The 21,516-nt window shown below is 37.2% G+C and overlaps 1 protein-coding gene across 1 annotated transcript in view; it reads left to right on the forward strand.

The window, feature by feature from the left end:
- Positions 1 to 626: 626 nt before the first annotated feature.
- Positions 627 to 21,516, forward strand: part of LOC102227459 (CDK5 and ABL1 enzyme substrate 2-like) — a 40,281-nt gene continuing 19,391 nt past the window's right edge. The window contains exons 1-2 of the mRNA XM_005811093.3: positions 627 to 1,257; positions 17,986 to 18,081. Of these exons, the coding sequence (XP_005811150.1) occupies positions 686 to 1,257; positions 17,986 to 18,081 (668 nt within the window). The 5' untranslated portion in view covers positions 627 to 685. The remainder of the gene's footprint in view (positions 1,258 to 17,985; positions 18,082 to 21,516) is intronic.

The raw sequence follows: 21,516 nt of genomic DNA on the forward strand, positions 1-21,516 counted from the left end.
TCATAACTTTAAAATGTTTTCAATTTAAAATCCAGATTTTTTTGTGATTTAAAATCATGGAAACTAGTTGTGCTAACTGTTTTGGTCACAATAGTTATCTTCATTTCCATGACCAAAGTATATTCCTACAAAGTAATTTACACCCTGCTTTTGTGGAAATAAAAAAATGTGTTATATTTGTTGCTGCCTCTTGGTCAGGCCTCCATTGAAACAGAAGTGTTTAATCTCAGTGGGGGTTTTATCCTAGTAAAATAAAGATATAAAAGTTTAAAAAAAAAATTTTATTAAAAGGCATGACATTTTGTTTTTGTCAAAAATTATTCTAAATTGTATTATCCTCTTCAAAAATGCTCTCTCTCTCTCTTTGTACTAAATATATATTTATTTATTTAATTATTTATTTATTTTTTAGGTTCCCATACATTTTTGCATCACCTCTGAATTAAAAAATATTGTAGGACTATTGATTACTTCGGTAATATTTTGATGATCCCTTTGTTTTACTCGGTCATCTTTGTAATGTTTACAGCGTGCTCTGGTTCTAAACGTCATTACGTTTTTCCTGGTTGACCAATCAGCTCGCAGAAAGGCGTAAAACGGTCTAGCGCCGGGTAAAAGGGATTTGACAGATGCAAGTCTTGAGCGGATCCCCGCACTTCGCTTCCTCAGTGGGGCCGGAGGAGCCATGGCGGCTGCTGCCTGCGGACTGCACGGCGCTGTGGTAGCAACCTCAGTCAGCGGCAAAAAGACGGTCACTTACCGGGAATACAACAGGAGGAACCGGGAGAACTCCCGCCGAAGACAAGCAGCTCTTTTGTTCCTGACTAACATCTCTCTCGACGGCCGGCCGGTCCGGAGTAATTCAGCGGAGACTGGAAGGAGCTACAACAAAGAGCCCGAGTTTGATGGAGCAAACCCCGGCACCGCAGCAGCGGGAGGTCTCTGTGCGGATCCCCCTCACATGAACAGCCTGTCGGCGTCTGTCAGTTGTGGGGTCGTTAGTCCCGGATCGAAGGCAAGTCTCACAGTACCGCCAATCCTGGTCCTTCCGTCCGATAGCGGGCATATCGATGTGGGGAGCACGGAGGTGCTGCTGGGAAGCCGCCGAGGCTCGGTCCCCTCACCGGGGGACGGTAACCTGCTCTCCCCGTCCCTTTCCAACAACAGCCTGCTACCGTCTCCGCTGGGACCGCGGAAGTCCTCCACGCTGCTGTCGGTCCAGAGCTGCAACTCTGTGTCCTCCGAACCTCGGCACAGGTGAGACAAACGGCGCTGCTGTGTTTTTTAAATGTATATATTTAACTGTAATTTCAGCGACCAGTAACGGTTTAAACCAGTCCCTCATTCAGTCTAGTCAAACTGGATAGATTCTGCGGGACCTTCACTGAAAGCAAAGACTGTTGTGTTTGGAGATGTCATGTTGTAACCTGCCTAAAATCCCACTTTTCTGTTCCCCTGCATTCTATCAAAAATGCTGGAAAGTGTGCATGGAGTAGTTTTGTTCAGAATAAGGTTTTAAGATTATTTCAAATTGAGTCAGAACAACAACAACAACAAAAATCAAGCAGCTTGTTTCTGGGTTTTGCGCCTTTCAAATTCATTCATATCCTTTCATCTTTTATTTGGACGTTACAAACTTCAATTCACTGGTTTTGATATGTAGGTCAAAGTACTTAATATTAGTGACCTGGAAGAAAATATACACTTGAAGTGTTAGACTAGGGGTGGACGATATTGACTTAAAGTTTTATCACAATGTAAACTTTTTGTGATGACGATAAATTCATTTATTGCATCTTTTTTAGACGACGGTATGGTTATTGCCTAATAACCCCATAAACACAATAAATACTCTAAAAAAATGTCCATTTGTAACGTGCTTCTTTAAGACAGGAATCATAAAGAAGTGTGATTTGTATCACTAAACTGTAAACAACAACTTTATTGTCAAATATATTGGCATTTATTGATGCGTTCATTGAAGAAACAGGAGAGAAAATGGTAAAACTGTCAATCAAAACAGTAAAGACAATTTTTTTTTTCTAAACATTATCGGTTGGAACAATAAATAAGTTTTTATCATTAGCAATTAATTGTGATAAATGATAAACGATGTCATAAATTCCAACACCTAAATTTAATACTTCCTAAAGCTACTTTCTGCTGCAATTACAGCTGGAAATTGTTTGAGGAGCTCCCTACATTAACCTCAGATTTGTGGGGTGTGTTCATCAACAGAGATATTGTTTGGGAACCTAACCCTTCCTTAAGCGTCTCCACAACTTCCTCCCTGACTAGTCTGGTGTGCTCCTTGGTCTTCATGATGCTCTTGAGTCTCTAAAAAAATCCTCCGAGGTCTATGTAAAGATAACTGGGTATAGACAACCGAAGGATGGATGATTTTAATTGGACATTTGCAAGGCACTGAAAACAGGGTCAGCTGTAGAAGCGCGCTAGTTGTTTGGTTTGGCAGACAGGAAGTGCAACCAGGAACGGTTGAAAGCCACTAACAGATGGCATGAAGTCAAACCGTTTATTGTGGTGAAGTATCTCTCAGTCAGTGATGCTCAGGTGTTTTTAGCGTGCGTCAATAGCTGCTTTTCCATAACTGCACACTTGCTGGTTATTGTAATGATGTTTCTAACTAACAGTGCTTCCAGTCACATAGTCAATGCTGTCAGAAGAAGCAGATCGTTTTATTTCTGGTTGTTTCATCTCTTTGATTCGATTCCCTCCGTCAGTCCAGCTGGTTGCTTTGGAAGTGAATGAGTTGGAGAGATGCAGCCGCTCCCAGAGGGGGAATGAATGTTGTCAACTGTTCTGGCTTCCTGCTGGGTCCCACTTTAAATGCACTTATTTCCTCACCTCCACGGTTTAATCTGCCTGCTTCCTGAACAAAGTCGCTGTCCATCAGATAAAAGTGTCAGCCTTGCTCTGTTTTGCATCGGTCTGCACAGGGAGGCTGTGTGTGAAGTCCCGCCAGCGATTTTGCCAGCTGGCTCAACACTTTATTAGCCTGCTGACTGAACACACACTCTCTGACACGTGTGGCTGATGAAGTCGCGCGCCTGCATGCGGCCGGCGGGGCTGCTGGTGTGGATGCTCCAGGCTCTGATGCTGTTTAGATTTAGGGCTTGATCATCTGCTTCTGCTGGTTTATAGTCATGTTGTGGGTTAGCATGTGGCTAACCTTAAAGTTCAGGTTAGTGTTTTACCTATATTCATAAATGCTACATTTTAATATATTTATGGTAGGCTTGAGAAATGATAAGATGTACATATATGTACGTATTTGCTCTTTTATTTTTTAAGTGTGTATATGTTTAATATGAGAAACAAAGTCAAATTCCCTGTTTGTGTGCACAAACTCTGTCAATGAATTTGATTCAGTTTAAAAACATTCCTTAGCAAAAAGTAGGGTATTCAAGCATACATGTATTTTATGCTAAAAATGAGGCAGTATACAAAAAGTTTACTTTTTATAAGCTATATTTAAATGCTAACAGGTGACCTATTATGCTTCATTAAACTGGTTAGGATACGTCTATGGCCAATACAAAACATGTTCATTGCATTATTTGCCCAAAATCTTTCTTAGATAATGGGATGAATTTGGCCACGCCCCCTGATTCAGCGTTTACACTAGCATGTGAAAATGGCTGCAAACAAATGTACAATTATACGTATTTGAAAAGCATTAGTAGAGCCTTCTGCACAGCCAACAAGAGTGTAGCAAGTGGTTCCTGAATAGTAAGTCAACAACAAAACACTTGTCTTTTCCTGCAGCCATTGTACAGCGCATACAGTGGTAAAGCCAGCGGACCAAACGTGCTGGAGCTCTGCTTGGGTTGCTAGGTAACGGCTCATTTTCAGACACCATAGAACATTAACTTATTACAAAAAAAGTGCTGGTATTTTCTTTTCTTGCTATTTTTAGTGAGGGTATGGAAGTCATGATGAAAGTAGCATTTTTGTTTCTGTCTACATATTTACTTTTTGATTCAAAGATGTGCGTTCTTTTTTTTAATTTAAATTTTGGTTGTTTTTGGACAATAAAGTATTTCAGTTCTTATTTGGAGACACTATTTGATTACATTTTTAAAGGCAAATTCTCACTTCTGGAAATAGCCTACTATTTTTTTCAGTCAAGAAGGCCTTGATTTCACAGAGCCTCTTTGTATTTTAAATGCACTTATTTAATATTTAAGTAGATATTTGTAAATAACACCATGTTTTTATTCTTTGACAAAGAAACACTTGTCATGGCAATATGATTGTGTTCTATATTGCATAAAAAAGACTGCGGGAGTGCAGTATTTATTAGGATATTATATTTCAAGAGCCATATAGTAATGCTCTCCATGCATGTAATATATAAACAATGACCAAAGCTGATTTGTATTTTAGTAACCGAGGTAAGCATTAAAGGATTTGTGGAGACATTACCATAATGGGAAAAAACTAAATAAAATGTGGATTTGAACCATTTACATATGTTACGTTCTTTTTAAAACAAAGTTTACAAATTATATTGCAGATAGTGAAACATTTCTGTAAATGTCTTTGTACACATTGTTCAACATAAATCCTGATTAGCTGCACTGTGGTTTAACATTCAGGTGCTGATTGGTAAAAAGTCTGTTTCACAACGATGAGATATTGATCAAATATTTCTATCAGTTTGTGGTTTCTCTTTTAAAACCTTCTGACGTTTTGCTGTAATTTTCCTCCAGAAGAATTTGCCCTCCAGCGTTTGTAAGATTTTTCTCCCGTCTGATTGAGAATGCTGTGCAGATAAGACTCAGTTTAGGATGTCCGGTCATGTTCTCAGTAACAACTCTGTGTGCTAACTTTGCAGAATTATTCCAGCTCGGGGTCTGGAGCATTTAGGTCCAACATGAACAGTGACTCTGTGTTCCCATCATGCATTTTGTTCTTTTATTTACACTCTGTTAACCAACTGAAAGATTATTGTCATGTAGAAACAGATATCCTAGTAGGACTTGTATATTTTTGCATTGATGGAATATTTACAACAAATGTAATCACATTTTTATTCGCTATAAACAGTCTGCATATTATCTAAAGTGACTTTAATTCAGTTATTATATAATCTTGCATCTGAATCGTGTCCTGCGGGAAAGGCCCTTTGCCTTCTGTCGCTGCATGTTTGCAAATATCATGGAATACATTGAGACATGAAGCACAGAGTTTTAAAGGTTATATTAGGTTATGAAATACTTAATATCAAAGTAAGCAAATGCATCCTGTCAACCCAGTGGACAAAAATGAAAGGTCGTTATGCAGAAATGTATGATTAGAAAAGAGGGAATCTGCTGCAAAGATGTCAACATTCTTATGCATTACAGTATAATAGCAACTATGCCCAACACAAGACAAACTGAATAGCAGGGATCTGTTCTGATTTTTATAATTTAGAGAAGTTTTGATGAGTGTGACCAAGTGTAAAGAGCATCCTGAGATTAATTTCTTAAATTTACACACCTTCAGCATAAGCTTGTCAGTTACAAAGCAGTGGAGAATGAATTGACAGGTACAAATGGAAAAATTCTCACTCTTTTCATAAAGTGAAACTTATATTTTATAGATTCCTCACACTCATTTATTTTTGGTGCAATATTAGTTTATCTTGCTTTGACATACAGTACAGACCAAAAGTTTGGACACACCTTTTAATTCAATGAGTTTCCTTTATTTTTATGACTATTGACATTGTAGATTCACACTGAAGGCATCAAAACTATGAATAACACATGTGGAAATATGCACTAAACAAAAAAGTGTAAAACAACTGAAAATACCCCTTATATTCTAGTTTCTTCAAAGTAGCAACCTTTTGCTGTGATTACTGCTTTGCACACACTCTGCATTTTCTTGATGAGCTTCTAGAGGTCGTCACCTGAAAAGGTTTTCACTTCATAGGTGTGCCCTGTCAGGTTAATAAGTGGGATTTCTTGCCTTATAAATAGTCATGAAAATAAAGAAAACCCATTGAATTAGAAAGGTGTGTCCAAACTTTTGGTCTGTACTGTATGTGTCGCACCCTAATCTTCACTCAAAATACCTGCAAAAGTTTCCTGATTCTCTAAACAGTCAGTCTGGCTCAGCAGGAGACACAATCATAGGGAAGACTGCTGACTGGACGGATGTCCAGAAGACAGATATTGACAGGGGAAGTCACAACATGTCAGTGCTGAAGAATCTGGGTGTAAAAAAACTGCTATATCCATCCATACTCATAGAAAGTTGAGTGGAAAATTAAAGTGGACACCAGCCTCAGCACCCTTGGGAGAATTCTCAAGTAAAATCCATTCAAGAAAGGTCAAAGGTTATGACTCGGACTAGGAACACTCAGAACCCCAATTTATTGCACTCGGTTTTTACAGGACATTTCAGGATTTTCAAACTTCTCCTTTGCAGTTGTGTTGGGCTTGTATTTTATTACAATTATATTAATTTTACTGTTTTAAAAAAATGAGCAAAAGAAATCAAAAACAAGGTTGGCAACTAAAAATTGTTGAATAATGGTAACTGTATGTACAGAACACCAACATTGGGTTTCAGTGCAGAACACAATGTCTCCACCTTGAATGTGAGTTAATAATTTATTTGATTATTTATCCAGTGAGCAGGAGGAGATGAGGAGAAACATTGAAAGAGACTGGTGCTCTGCCTCTTCGTCTTCACTGTGGCAAATTTCTGCTTTTGATAAAAAAATATAAAAAAATGAAGCAAAATTCTTGCAGCATTGAAGTAGATGTTACACTTTCTGCTCCATTCCGACAAGCATTATTGTTTTTTGTTAAACAACTGCGTTACCTGAATACATTTTATTTGTTAGCTAGCTATGTGGTGGTTGGAAGCAGCCAAAAGTCTCACTTTCCTGCCTAAAATCAATCCATGTTTTACATCTGAGGGTTTAACTACACAGCAGAAACGTGACAGTCAAAATGTTTGCAGACAGATTGCCGTAGCTAGCTAACTTTATAAGTTCCTCCACAGTTAGCGCTTTTTGAACATGAGGTTTGGCTCTAAAAAGGGTAAATAAGAAGGAAGTTATAAATGGTCATTCATTTAGCTCGGACACTGAGAAGAAAAAGATTAGTCTTTCTCAACTTGTTGTTGTGCCTAAAAATGCAACAGTTTGCAAACAATGTTTAGTTATTTGAAAAACTTTATGCTCACAAACAACACCTCGCAGTCACTTCAATGGTTCAATGGTGGTCTGACTATTTAGAGTTGATCTGTTGTCAGCCTTTGGAGCTAGATTTCTACTTGTTTCTTTATCCTGAGGTGAGAAGTGTTTTCAACAGATTGACGTTTTTTGGTGAAGATTTCTTCACCTTTGTGCTTTCATCATTCTCGCCCAGTTTGGACAAAGCTCAGCCTATTTGTTACTGTTTTACCACACATGCTTCTCGTTCCTGAGAGAAAATAGATTTTGTTTGTCAAGGAAACAATGTTTTCCTGTTTTCAGTCTGTTGTTCCAGACAGCACATTATCAGAAACCTGAAGGCTCTTTTTGTATCAGAAATGTTTTTAAATTTTCTGCTTTCAGATTCAGAGGATGAATTACCAGTTATTTTGTGTTTCATACTTTCAAACTTTAGTTTCACTAAAATATGATCACATTTGTCCTTTAAATTAGTGGTATTGTGGTTGTTGGGGGGGAAAAAATGAAGTATTGGACTGTTTTGAACTCTAAAGGTCCTGATCTAAATGAGTAATGACATCCAGTCTGGCCTGATCGGTTCAATGACCTCAGAGTCGGTGAAGTAAAACTAACTCTGCACCGATGAAACAAGCGTATTTCTCCATGAAACCAATGATTTTGAGTTTCCTCTGATGACCTCAGACTGTGAAGTCATAATTGGCTAATATGTAACATTGCGAGGAGGCGGTTAGTGTAGAAAATATCTACCACCACAAAAGGGGAAATGAAAAGAGTGTGGATGGTGAGAATGACGCAGTGTAACGACCTCAATAAAGGAATTAATTACGTAATTTTTAATCAGATAATTACTAATAGTAAGATGGTTTATTTTAATAACTTTTGCATCACATATATTCCATAACCATATGTGGAAGAAAACTGGGACACTATTTGATTAATAATAACTTGGAATCATTGTATAATGGAATAGACGTGATAAATACGCAACTATTTTTTTCTAGCATTAAGTCATCCTTACACTTATTTTTATGTTTTAGTCAAATTAGTAACACTGAGTTTTGGTTTGCGCCACATTTCTTCCTTAAAATGAACTTATCTGACCCCTGAGGATGTTTATTCTTGAAATATTATCCTGATATAACCCGCCTAGAGGAAGTCAGCATCATGACGCACGCATTGGGTTTTAGTCAGCATAACTAAATAAGAGGTGAAAGAGCCAAGACCATTTTAAACAACTTTTTGATTACTAAGGGAAAAAAAACTTGACACAGTGGCAAACAAGACAAAAATCTTTTTTAAACACTAAGAAAATATCGTCACAGTAATTGCATCCAATTTGTTTCATAACCATTTGTACTTCATACTCTGGAATATTTGTCAGATGTGAACTTATGTAAAAAAAAAAAAGAAAAAGTTTTTCTTAAGGATTTTGGACCACATTTGATCAGCTTTTGCTCAAAAACCAAAACTGATAAGATAAGATAAGATAAGATAAATCTTTATTGTCATTGTCACAAGGACAACGAAATTCAAAATGCAATCAAATCCTCTGATGCAATCAGAGGTGAAGGTATTTTATTATTTAAAAAAAAACGGAGATGAATTACGAGTTTATAATCTTTAGTACCTTTTACTGTAACTGAAAGACTTGATAAAGGTAATTTTTCACTAGAATTTGTGCCATTAGAACAATATAAAAATCTAAATTCTACTGTCATTACAAACTCTTTAAATTTAGATTGGTGAAACCTTTAGATTGGGGATTCTTAGATTTTTAAAACACTGTTAAGGTCCTGTAAATCTTATGAGTTGGATGTATAGTTTCATCTCCCTCCCTGTCTTTTTAATCAGTTTTGGCAGAATCCAAATGGACTATTTTACTTTTGTAAAGTAATTCTTTGTATGTTTCTAACAGAATACTTTTGAAATGATTGTATAATGTGTTCATTTTTAAAGTGCAAAGTATTACACAATCCATACTCAATCAAAGGTGACTAATTGTCTGAGTTCTCATCCTGTCATTTAGTTGCTGGTAACGGTGAATTATCAGATTAAACACTGGACTGCTCAGTCAGACACAACTTCCCTGAAAACGCACATGTTTACTTTGTTCGTAAGATAAAGGTAGGGTAGCTAGAAACTGACTGACATCATCTGTATGCCTCGGTGTGTGTTCCTGAAAACTGCCAAGCCTCATTTCTCTGCTTTCACACACAAGCACAGGCATGCTTTCTTTCCGAAACCTTCACTCCTTTCTTACACAGCTTTCACTCACATAACGTACAGGTAACACCAGTTACATTAGGGATGACATCGAAATCCTGTATTAATATTGCCATTATGTACTTCAATACCCTTTCAAGAATCCACAAACTAATCACTATCACTGTCACATAACCAAACAAATGCCCCATGGCCAATCTCTGTCCCTCAAGAAATGCAAACATCAAAATAGAAATTACAATCTGTGTTTATTGACATACTTTCTTATCGATTTGATACCGTTATATTAAAAAAAATTATGAACACTGACCAAAACCTATGTTAACGGCAATATATCATACATCACTAAGTGACTTGCTAATACAGAGAACTTGCAGTATTGTTCAGGTTTGAGACCACCTCTGCTCACCAATTGCTAAAATCCGCCAAAGCTTGGACCTCTCTGAAAAGGTTACTAAGTGACTATTTTAATAGTTCAAACATCAAATATACCTAAATGTGCATTAAAACACACAGTGGAAACCGCCTTAGCAGTACTTTAGAAGCTAACATCCTTATTTCAGCCAATCAGCGGCGAGAAAAATAAATTTGAGCTCCTTTATTTACAAACGGCAGGCAGTAGTGTGTCAGATAGCATCATTCTTTAGTATTTCAGCTTCTTGAGCTCCCTTTCTATGTCCAACTCCATTTTGTAACCTGGCAACACGACCCCAACTCACTTAAAGTCACTCCACTATGCTGTGAACTTCTTGATTGTCTAGTTTGAAGATGTCAACAAAATCACATCATCTGCAAATGGGAAAGCAGATAAGAGCCTGGGGCTATTTCAGCAGTTTCTGCATGCACTCTGATAGCGTCAACTCAAGTAACCACTTTCATGTTGGAGTGCTTGACCCAGAAAAAAAAATCACAAGTGATTTTCTTTTTGCCCTTTTTGGTGTCTGAGCTTAACACCAAGTCAAACATAGTTACTGAAATGACATAAAATGGAAGCATCACATTAAACAGCAGACTGTGTTGTTGGCTTGATTGTGCTTAAATATAAAATGGCCCAGGAATGTTAATTCTAGAGTGCAAATTTCTCCTCTGTAGGACGCACAGCCGACATCAAGGGAAAATGAGGCCATGGCTTTTTAAAGTGGAAAGTTAGTTGTTTGTCCAGAATGAGAGTCTGTGAGGAGAAACGTTAGTGGAGCTTTACTGTAGAAAATCTGATTTCATACATCATTTGAAACAAATACCAGTACGTTAAGGGGAGAATATCGCTCCCAGGCTTGGAAGGGCTTTAACATAATGGGTAATCTGTGCTTTACAGAGACAGATTAACATTAAAATGTCTGTGTTGATTTAAGCTGGTGTGCTGCTTTGGTTTGGTGGAGGAAGAAATGGCTGCCAACTCATTAGAAAGCAGCAGTGATCATCTTCGGACGATTTGGATGGCAACTGCACGTGTTTGGCATCATCTTTGGGGCTCAGCTTTTATTTTTTCAGCTCTACTCCAGACTGGCAGCATGATGATGCAGCCTTCAGTGAAGAGCGTCTCTCTTATGTCTCTCTGCTTGTTTTTAGCTGTAAAAGCTAGTTCTAAAAATATGTTTGGGCTGTCACAAACGGGACATCAAAGCTGATATTTTTACAATAAAAACAGAAAAGGGAGACGAAGGCAACAGAAAGCAGTAAAGAACTGAAAATGATTGCAACTTTGATAAGACAATTACAGCTTTTCTTAGACTTCCTGGATGATTCGATGTGTCCTTTGTTGTGCAGTGACAGACAGTCTAACACTCACAGCTCAAAGATCTGAGTTCAAGTTCTTCAGTCGGAAATTAAGCTGTAATTTGAAGTTTTTATTATAAACATCCACTGAGCAGAGTTTTACAAGGGTATAATGAAAAAACACAAGAATGTCATTCCTCCCGCTTAAACAAAACATTATAAATCATTTAAAAAAACTCTTTACTCTCATAGTGTCTTTTTGCTGCTTTATTTTAGGCTATATATCCATTAAAACAGCAGCTATTATTGGTGATAGTGCACAGAACATGCATCAAACTGGGTAAAATCAGTCTGCAGCTCAGACCAATTCATCATCTCAGACCCAAAAACATGACCCCACCGTATCAATAGATTTATATTTAGCTGAACCCATAATGATTCATACCTCTGGCAGATTTAGATCCTCAAACGTTTCTTTAAACTATTGACTTTTGGCATCTTGTTTTATTGTAGTTATGAGCAAAATAGTTTCACGTAGTACTAAAAACTGTCCTTCCCTTTTCTGTTAAGCATTTCATTAAGATTTGAATTTAAATTTCCTGCATCAGTGTTACATGATTCACACAGACGGATGACGATCACGACATCAAAATCAACTGATATTCGTCTGAATTCATATTTTCTGCAGATTTCCCTTCATTTTGAATCCTGCCTTCCCTCTTTCCTTTGTCTTTTCAAAAATTTCCTTTAAAGTTCAGCTCAACCATGCAGAGCCTCATCATTTACTTTCTGACTTGGCTCATATGTTCGCTTTTGATATGACTTGTCAATTATTCAGCTCTTAACATGTTTTCTGTGAGTTTCAGTTAATTGACTGTGGATTTATCATAGAGAAAGGCATCTGAACCTCTATATAAATGTTGAATTTTTCTTCAGAAGTCTAAAATTTTAAGAGCGAGTGTTTCAGGTCTGAGGGAGAACTTAGCTTAAAAACATTTACCGTAAGTTTTCCCCCCAACAAATCAATCACTGTTAGCCAGAATTTGGACAGATGTTTTTGTTAATAGCCAATCTTTTGTGAGCAATATATTTTTGTGATTGGCAATCAAGACACAAATTTGATAAAAATGATTCCCTTAGAAACGTACTGATTTTGTGTTGGTGTTTCAGATGTTTTTAATCCATATTCAGGGATTATCATCACCTTTGTACAGTAAAGGTCACTTCCTGTCAGGATGTTGGTCAACACAGAGTCACAAAGTTCTTCATGTGAACCACAGTCACCATCACCATCAAGTCGAGCATCAGGGGAGTTTTCCCACCGGATTTTTCCATTCCCACAGAGGGGGAAGTTTCCACAACATCCCAGAGACGTGAAGCGGGCTGGTTCTCATGGGAATGGGACGCTGGTCAGACTATTGTGATAATGAGTCTGGAGATCTACGGCTCAGATACTGGGACGGATTTAGAATGACTGGGAGAGCACTGGTGTCTGTGATCTCACTGGGTGACAGAGTAACATGTGCTGTAATGATGAACCCACCACTCTGGCAGCTTGATGATGCTAATTGTGTTTGCAGATTGGTTTGTGCTTCATTAAATCTGATTCTTATTTGCAGCTGCCAGCATTGAGTTAAATGCTGTCATTACTCAGGCTCTGAATATAACTCTGGCCACTATTCAGCAATTTTCTGAAAGTGATGGGTATTTATTTGGGCACAGGCTAAAATTAAATGACTGGATAAACACTGCAGTCATTTAAGGTGAAATTAACTCTCAGACTTGGACAGATTGGGATGTTATGACTGTAATAAGAAGCGTAATTATGATGGCCATCATCATAATTATTGATTAGCTGCAAATGCTGCTGATTTCTGAGCATTCCCACACATTGGAAACATCCAGTAATGCTCCAGGATTTTCCTTTCTGATAGTTCCCACGAACATGTAATGCTGAGAATATTCCATCATGTGAATGAGGTTATAATGCTAAAGTTAGAAATTCTTAAAATGGATTATTTTGGTTAAATAGTGCGGAAAATATACAATCAGAGTGGATATTTTTACTGAAGATATTTTTATTTTTGCCCTGTGGAGACCACTTGATCTACATTTCTGTAAACACTGGAGCTTTGATAAAAATAATTCTGATCATGTTCTGACCGTCCGTGTTTAGTCCACTTTAATCAAACTCGAGTTTATTTGCGTAGAAAGTCTGGTTTGTTTGGGGAGGTGTGAACACTCAATTAAACTCTGATTCGGACCAAAACGGCGAATGCTAGTCCCCCTACAAAGCTATAGGTCTCAGTTCAGTAGAAGTGAACTCTGGTGCATTTCGAATGTATATGTGGACACCAAGTGGACCAGAAACCGCTCCAAAAGCAGGAAGCAGACTGTAGCGCAGAGCATTCTGGGTAAATCAATCAATCAATCAATCAAATTTTATTTGTATAGCACATTTCAGCAGCAAGGCATTTCAAAGTGCTTTCCATCATATCAAACACAGAAACACAAAGTCATCAAGTGGGGGGTTTTCTTGCAACCAAAGCAAACACAGGAATTTAGTGGGGAAAATGGTGGGAAAAGTCCTACATCCTCTAAAATCTGACACGACTCCATTTTGTTTACATTTAGTGAAGAAGAACGTTACGCTCAGAGGTTTGTTGTGTCATTTCCTTCAGAGGTTCTTGGTTCAGCGCCACCAAAGGTGAGGGGGTGAACTGGTTTTTCAAAGCGTTTGGTTTGTTTGACACAGTGCAATGTGGAAGAGAACCAGCTGAAAATGTAACAAAGTTCACAATTTTGTTTCCCAATCTACTAGACTATCGTGTGTGAAAACGCCCTAAGACTCTGTAAAAATAGAGACGAAAACAAAGTAATTACACCCCCGACAGATAGGCCTTCCCTATAAAAGAGAGAACAGAACATGTTAAACTGGATGCTAATGGCACTGCATGAGTCAGCTGGTGAAGCAGGATGTCTTCAGTTCCAGGTCTTATTCCATTTGCTGCATCTCTTCTCTTATCATCTTGCAGCTGATGCACATTCCTTAAATGATAAAGTTTAACTTGCTGCTACATTGTGTTAGAGAGCTTAGTGATGAGGTCATGTCTATTCTTCTGCTTCCAGAACTGCTTGAAAAAACTGTTTCTGTTCCCTCGTCGTCCTTGGATCCTGTTTGCTTCCACCAAGGCTGCTTGCAGTCAGAACCGTGACCCACGTCCTGGTCCCTTTAAATGAAGGACTCAAAATTAACAAATCTTCTCCTGGTCCGTTTACTGAGCATCTGGATTTAAACTGCCTGTTCTTTGGTTTCTGCTAAGAAACTGAAAACTACCAATAAAAAGCTATGAAAGAACTGAGGTTTGACAGCTGTCCATCCATCCATCCATCCATCCATCCATCCATCCATCCATCCATCCATCCATCCATCCATCCATCCATCCATCAATCATCTGAAGCACCAGCCAAAATCCATTCAGTCATTCATCCAAAGCACCAATCCCAAATCATCCATCCATCTCTGGAAAATTTTTACATTTTTAAAACAGCCTGGTTCAAACCTGAGGTCAGTCATTTGGACTTTTGGTTCATATTATGTATGTGCCAAGTATGGACCTGCATAAGAACCATGAGTAGAAATGCAACCGTTTCACAGTATAAACACAAAATGTAAAACCAAAAGTATACCATGATGGAATTGCTTTAAACCTAGTTTCATTCATGAAGGGAGCTGATCATCAGTGTGCAGCAACAGGTGAGGGAGGGGTAGCACTTCCGTACTGCCATGGAGAATTTGGTCTCACCAGCACGACTCTTACATTTCAGTCAAAGTATTAAAACAGTGCGACGGCTTTGAAATTAACTTTTTAAAATCTAGGGTTAAACATCAGCTGATTTTACTGGGGTAAAGGTAACACAACTAACCACAAAAATGCTCTAAAAACAAATGAAAAAAATGAGTCAGTTCATTATTAATCGTCATTGGAATAGAAATATCTGGCTACTGGCTGCCCTGACTCAGGAATATCAGCACCATCCATAGAAAAAGCTGTAAAACTAAAACCTGATTTGACATCATTTTGTTACAAATTAATTTTATGAAGTGTGATGTTGCCACAAATGTAAAACTATTAAGTGGGTTTCGAGTGAGACAGAGTTTCCACATGTTTCTCCCTGAGGAAGATGAATGTTCTGTAATAACATGTCTGGGAGGTGGAGTGACCGGCAGAGGGTAGAGCGTCACATTGAAGTCTTAAATCCAGCGTGACTGATGAGAAACATCTTAGTGCCCAGATGTTCCGGCTGAGTAACAGACACACTCGCAATAAACATGTATTAGTGAGTCAGGCAGTGAGCAGCAGTGATAACAGTGATTTAAAGCCCATGTGCTGTGGAATCAGCAGGTCAGTCCCAGAAAAACAGCAACAGATGCTCCCTCTGTGTGTGTGTGTGTGGCGACGTGTGGGGGCGTGGGTGTGTGTGTGTGTGTGTGTGCATATTCACAGTTGTGTAACCATTGTGCTTCACTCCAAGGCCTTGTGGTTTTAAATCTGTTATTGCTGTGTGTTTTTATGTCTGTATGTGTGTAAAAATGTTTCATTTAAAATGACTTGAGTCTTTTTTTGGTCCTTCACACAACCTGGAAGTGACATAATGATAAAAATAGCATGAGTTGGTTTTAAAGGAAACTTACCAGTAGGCCTGACATGATAACAAATTTTGCTGGATGATAAATGGTTCCAGTAATTATAGCGATAAATGATGATATTGTTGTTTTGAGACCGTTTTCAAGTAAAGTAGCTCTGGAAAAAATAAAGAGATCACTGCACAGAACCCCAATGAACACTTCATGGTTATTCCACCAATATTTATTTCTGAACTCTTCCTCAGTAAAAACATTAGTATTGCTGTTTCTAAATGAATATGACCTTTTTTTTCTTTGCATTATTTGAGGTCTGAAAACACTGCATCTTTTTTGTTATTTTGACCATTTCTTGGTGTCTGCAAATAAATACTAAATTTTTGCTTGGAATTTCGGAGACATGTTGTCAGTAGTTCATAGAAGAAAAGAACAATGTTCATTTTACTCAAACATACAGCTATAAAAAGTAAAATCGGAGAAACTGACATTTTTAAGTGGTCTTTTAATTTTTTCCAGGGCTGTATGTTGATAATTTCTACTCCCTCAGATCTGTGAGGTGTTGCTAAACATGGAGACTGTGGACATGTGGAAAAAGCCTCAATCTCTCTAGTTTATTTGTATCTATTTGTATTTTATTTGTAGTTCATTAACAAGGCAGTTCAAAGTGTGTTAGATAATAAAAACACAACAAAAAAGTCATAAAAACATCATACAATAACCCATTGAGAAACCCACACGGTTAGTGATAAACACAAGAAGAAAATGTCGGACAACAAAGTTAAACTTTTTGCAGTTCCTCCATCACTCTCAGTTCCTCAGAGTAATCCACCATTGTTGTTGTTACATATGATGTGTTTGGGATTGGAGGTCAGGTTAGCAGTTGGGCTAATGCATCAGCATTTCACAAAAGATACTTTTTTCGCTGTCCACATGAGTACGTGAAAGGGAAATATTAACTGGAACATTTATTTTTAAAAAACTAAACTTTTTTGCATGCCCTAAAACGCCGCTTCCATGCAGAAGCTTTGCAAAAATCTTAAAAACTTTCCTGTTTTAGAAGAAAATGTTTCCATAAGGACGAGACCTTAACCTCAGAAGTGGCACCTGATGCCTCTTGTATTTATAAACCTTAAGTTTTTCTCTTTTAATATGTTCTGTCTTGTTTATTTTTATCTGTATTTTTACTCCTACAGATTTTTTACTTATTTATTGTTATTTTTTGTTTTTTGTTTGTACTCTGTCAGTAGAGAGATGTACGATATATCCGCATTAACATCGGTATCAGCTGATGTTAGTTATTTTCGTTTAACACATTGGTTCTGGTACCAGAAATAACACTGGGCTGATATGTATAATTAATGTTTATGTCCATCTTGTTACTGTTTGTGTTCATGTTCACGGAGCGGAAGCGGAGGAGGTTGGTCATGTTAAACTGAAGCAGAGATGCAATGTTAGTAGTATTATCAGTTTTTATGGTGTTGAAAGGATAGGAAAATATAAATATTGATAAATATCTGCTATCAATCACTGTGATCTTAATATTGTGTATCAATATTGGCCCAAATTTTCATATCCACTGATGACGACTCTTATCTTCTTATTTAACATGCATTACATTTACCTGGGCAGGTAATTAACTTACTGCTTCAAATATCATCCATTATCGTGACTAAACGACCACCAAATGAGAAAGTCTGTGCAGATATGAAAACATGTTTATTTTAAAATGATAAATAAATCTTCTGCCATGACTGTTGTTGTCATCAGTGTGTTAGAGCTGTGAAATAGAAATGTTTTGTGTATTTTCTGAAATTTTGCATCCTTGCTGCACCCAAGTGCAGGTGTCATGTGCGCGAGACAAACTAATGCTGATGTCAGTGTTATGTAAGAGCTGTGATGTCATCGCGCTGAGCTCCTTGGCCTGCTTTCATGGTGAGGTCTGTCGTTTTTAAATCAATAAGGTCAACACAGCAGCGCAACCTGACCTTCAACACACACACACACACACCCACACCTACACACACACACACCAGCTCTGTTTCCGCGTCTTAAACGTCAATATTTACTGCACTGTAATTACTTTAAACATTGTTTAATCAAAGTCAAATAAGATGGAGTCTTATAGTGCCTTCTGGTTGGATGTACGGATGATTTTCTGAAGTACAAGTAAACTCTTCATTAATATTTATGTTCTTTCTTTCTGCAGAACTCGGAACCTCTCTGGTGGTTCTCCGAGACCTCGACAAGCAAAGAAGATCCACTTCATTAAAAACATGAAGCAGTACGACACCAGAGGCAGCAGGTGGGAAACAAACAGAAACATGTTATTGTTCTGCACCTTTAACCTATAGATTATAGAAATCCTGCGCAAAAGCAAAGTCTGATCCAGTTTTTCTGTACGTCACAGTTCACTTTTCTGTTCTAGGGCGAGTATAGATAGAAAATAAATATTTATATCGTAGAGCAGTTCTGGATAGATGCAAACTGCATCTCGTTGCTTGTACTTGTGACAGTGCAATGACAATAAAGTTGAATTCTATTCTAAAAAAAAAAAAAAAAAGAGTAAATATGCGCCAAAAAAACAGATATTGACTTTTATCTCAGAAATTTTCTAGAGAAAATTTAGGAATTCATGAGTTTCAAAGTGGAAATTTGCTAGAAGAAACTCAGAAATTTTGAGTTTAATCTCAGGAATTTTCAAGAAAAAACATGGAAATTTCTGAATTTCAAAGGTTTAAAATTTACTAGAAAAAAATCAGAAATTTTCAGATTAATCACAGAAATTTTCTAGGTAAAACAAGGTAATTCAAAAGTAAAAAAAACTTGCTAGAAGAAACTCAAAAAACTTGCAACTTTCAAACTTGATCAAGGACAAGGAGAAACATGTGAAAGCGTATTAGGGCCATTATTAAAAGAAAAAAAAAAAGAACATTTCTGCCAAAAAATTAGGAAATTCTGATATTAATTTCAAACATTTTTTATTAAAAACTTGGAATTTTGAAGTTTCGAGTCTAAAATTTACTAGAGTAAACTCAGCCATTTTGAAATGAATCACATAAATCTTCTAGAAAATGTTTTGTTTCTAAAGTAAAAAAAATAATTGGCTTTTGAAACTCAGAAATTTCAAAGTTTTTCTAGAAAATTTCTGAGAATAATCTCAAAATTTCCACATTTTTTGGCAGAAATGTACTAACTTCTTTCTTTTAATAATGGCCCTAAACGCTTTCATATGTTTCTCTTTGTCCTTGATCAAGTTTGAAAGTATAAGTTTAATTTTAGCCAACATTGTTCCATTGCTGCAGCCAAGTGTACATCCAGGTGTTGCAGCATGCTGAGCCTTCCTGTTCACACCGTTTGAAGTTACTGAAGAACAACAACAATAGAAAGGAAGGTCAGGCCAGCTGGCTGGCGCTCCAGCTCTCTAAATATCTGCGCAGCTTAAACAGAAGTGACACGAAGGCTGCAGCAAACACCAGTAGGAAGCATTTAGCGTGCATGCACAAGTGTTATTGTCAGGACTAATCACTCACTGCTACTCCAAAGAAAATTATGTTGAAACGGCAGAAATTCAGATCTGCTCTTGGGCATCTGGTGTTTGTTTTTAACCCCGCTGAGCTCCACATTCCCAGCAGTGAGTCACTGTTGTCCTTTGTCAGTGGACTGGCACTGATTTAATACTGTAGTTAACCTGTTAGAAAATCTCAGTTATTATGCCTCAAATCTAAAAATGAATCTTGATGTTCAGAGTGCAGAGTACATGCCTTAGGGCTTTTATTGTGAAGGTGTGAAGGTGTAAATTAGATGCTTGTCAAACAGCTTCAGGCTCATGTTCTTGTTTTCCAGTCCTGCTGAGTATAAGCAAGCCTTGGGATAATCTACGCTGCTACTCAGACATACAGACCAGACCATCCTGAATATCAAAACACTGTGAGAAAAGCTGCCTTATAGGCTACCAGAAGCTACAGGAGGCAGAACAGTCGAGTCATTTCCTGTCTCTGTATGGAGAAAGGACAAAAAATATCTTTAAAATTAATTTTTAGTACAGTTAAACTGAAACACACTGCTGCACACATTGCAACTCAGGTTGAAATATTTCTGTCCGAGACGGTGTGTTTAAGAAACATTAAAAAAATTATTTGAAAGGGTTGTGATGAAATGCATGGAATGTCCCTAACTGACAAACTAACAACACTGGTTTCAGGAATTAACACTGTAAAACTTTACAGCCTAATATATCAGTCACTGCTATTCACAGTGGTGAGCACACTTCTGCTAATTCGCTAATAGCGGAGCTGATTTTTTGTTTTCTTTGCTAACTTTGTTAATATTTACCGCACTTAGCTTCCCCTAACCTAAATTTTCTAGATAAATTCTAAATCGATAATTTACCCGACTGATTTTAAAACTTTGAGTTGAATAAAGTTTTACATTTGAGTTGAAGTTTTGGTTATCGATTGTTCAACATATTCATGTTCTTTACTTCAGAAAAACTTTTAAACTTTATTTCAAACAAGAAACATACAAGTACAAAGAAGATATAAGCAAGAGATAAACATATATAAAATATTTAAATGCATTATAGAACATGTAAATCATGATGTCAAAATTAAATCGGTGCTTGATGGTTGCTGTCTTTCATGGGCAGATATAATTTAGATTGAAGTTACCGCTTTAGCATTAGCATATTCTAAATACCATGTTTACTTTTAGTGGAACTAATATTTATGATTAGTGCTTTAGAGTTAGTACAGCTAACTTTTTAGTTAGCAGTTTGACTTTAAATGGAATTTAATAAGACAAATGTTGAGCTTTTCATCAACAAACATTAAAAGTGTGTTTGGAAATAAATATCTCCACTATTAACCTTCTCTTGTAATGAACAAGGAAACCTTTTCTACAGCAGATTATGACGTAAATTATAAATAAAAATGTGGCAAAAAATGAAAACGAGATGTCTATGGGTCAGGAGATAATTTCCTGGTGTGTATTTTCATGATATAATAATTATACTCAAATAAAGGTTGTATTTTCTTTCATTTTCACTGACATAGACAGCAGGAGGAAGCGTGGCACTGCTGGGGAAGCCTGGACTTTGTCAGTCTGAAGTGTTCGCTTCTATTCTTGTCCTTCCTGCAGAGAGCATGAATTAAACCTGGGCATCAACAGAGCCGAGGACAATTTATCTGTGTGAGAAATGATTGTTGTAAAAACAGGTCCAGCTGGGAGCATTGAGGCGTGTTTGTGGTTCAGCCAAGATTATTATCATTAACTGGAATTAAACATCATAATGATAAATTAGAATTTTATAGGAAATTTATCACAATATATGATAAATATTACGATAAATGCCCAGCCCTTCATAAACCTTTTGCCTTAACTGAGGATCAAAGCTTCCTTAAATAAATGAATCTTTATGTCAAATGTTTTGGACAGAAGGAAAAGTGTTAAAAAATCTACATCAGTCAACAAAAACATTTCATTTGTAACAAAAGTTTGTTTTCCTCTGGCTGTTTTTCAGAGTCTCGTTGCTCTTTGATTGCTCCCTCCTTCGGCCCGTTCTTAGACGTGATGCAGAAACTCAGTCTGACAAACGGAAAACCCCCATGAGCTCTTTGTGCTTCTCTTTAACCTTTAGTGAGTAATGGTTACAGAATGTTTAAATGGAGCCAGAATAAAGACAAAGCTCAGCAGACTGCTGTGTTGAATTGACAGATCAGTACTTTCTGTTTCTTCCTGA

This window comes from Xiphophorus maculatus, chromosome 1, assembly GCF_002775205.1.
Source record: "Xiphophorus maculatus strain JP 163 A chromosome 1, X_maculatus-5.0-male, whole genome shotgun sequence".
NCBI classification, from domain to species: Eukaryota; Metazoa; Chordata; class Actinopteri; order Cyprinodontiformes; family Poeciliidae; genus Xiphophorus; species Xiphophorus maculatus.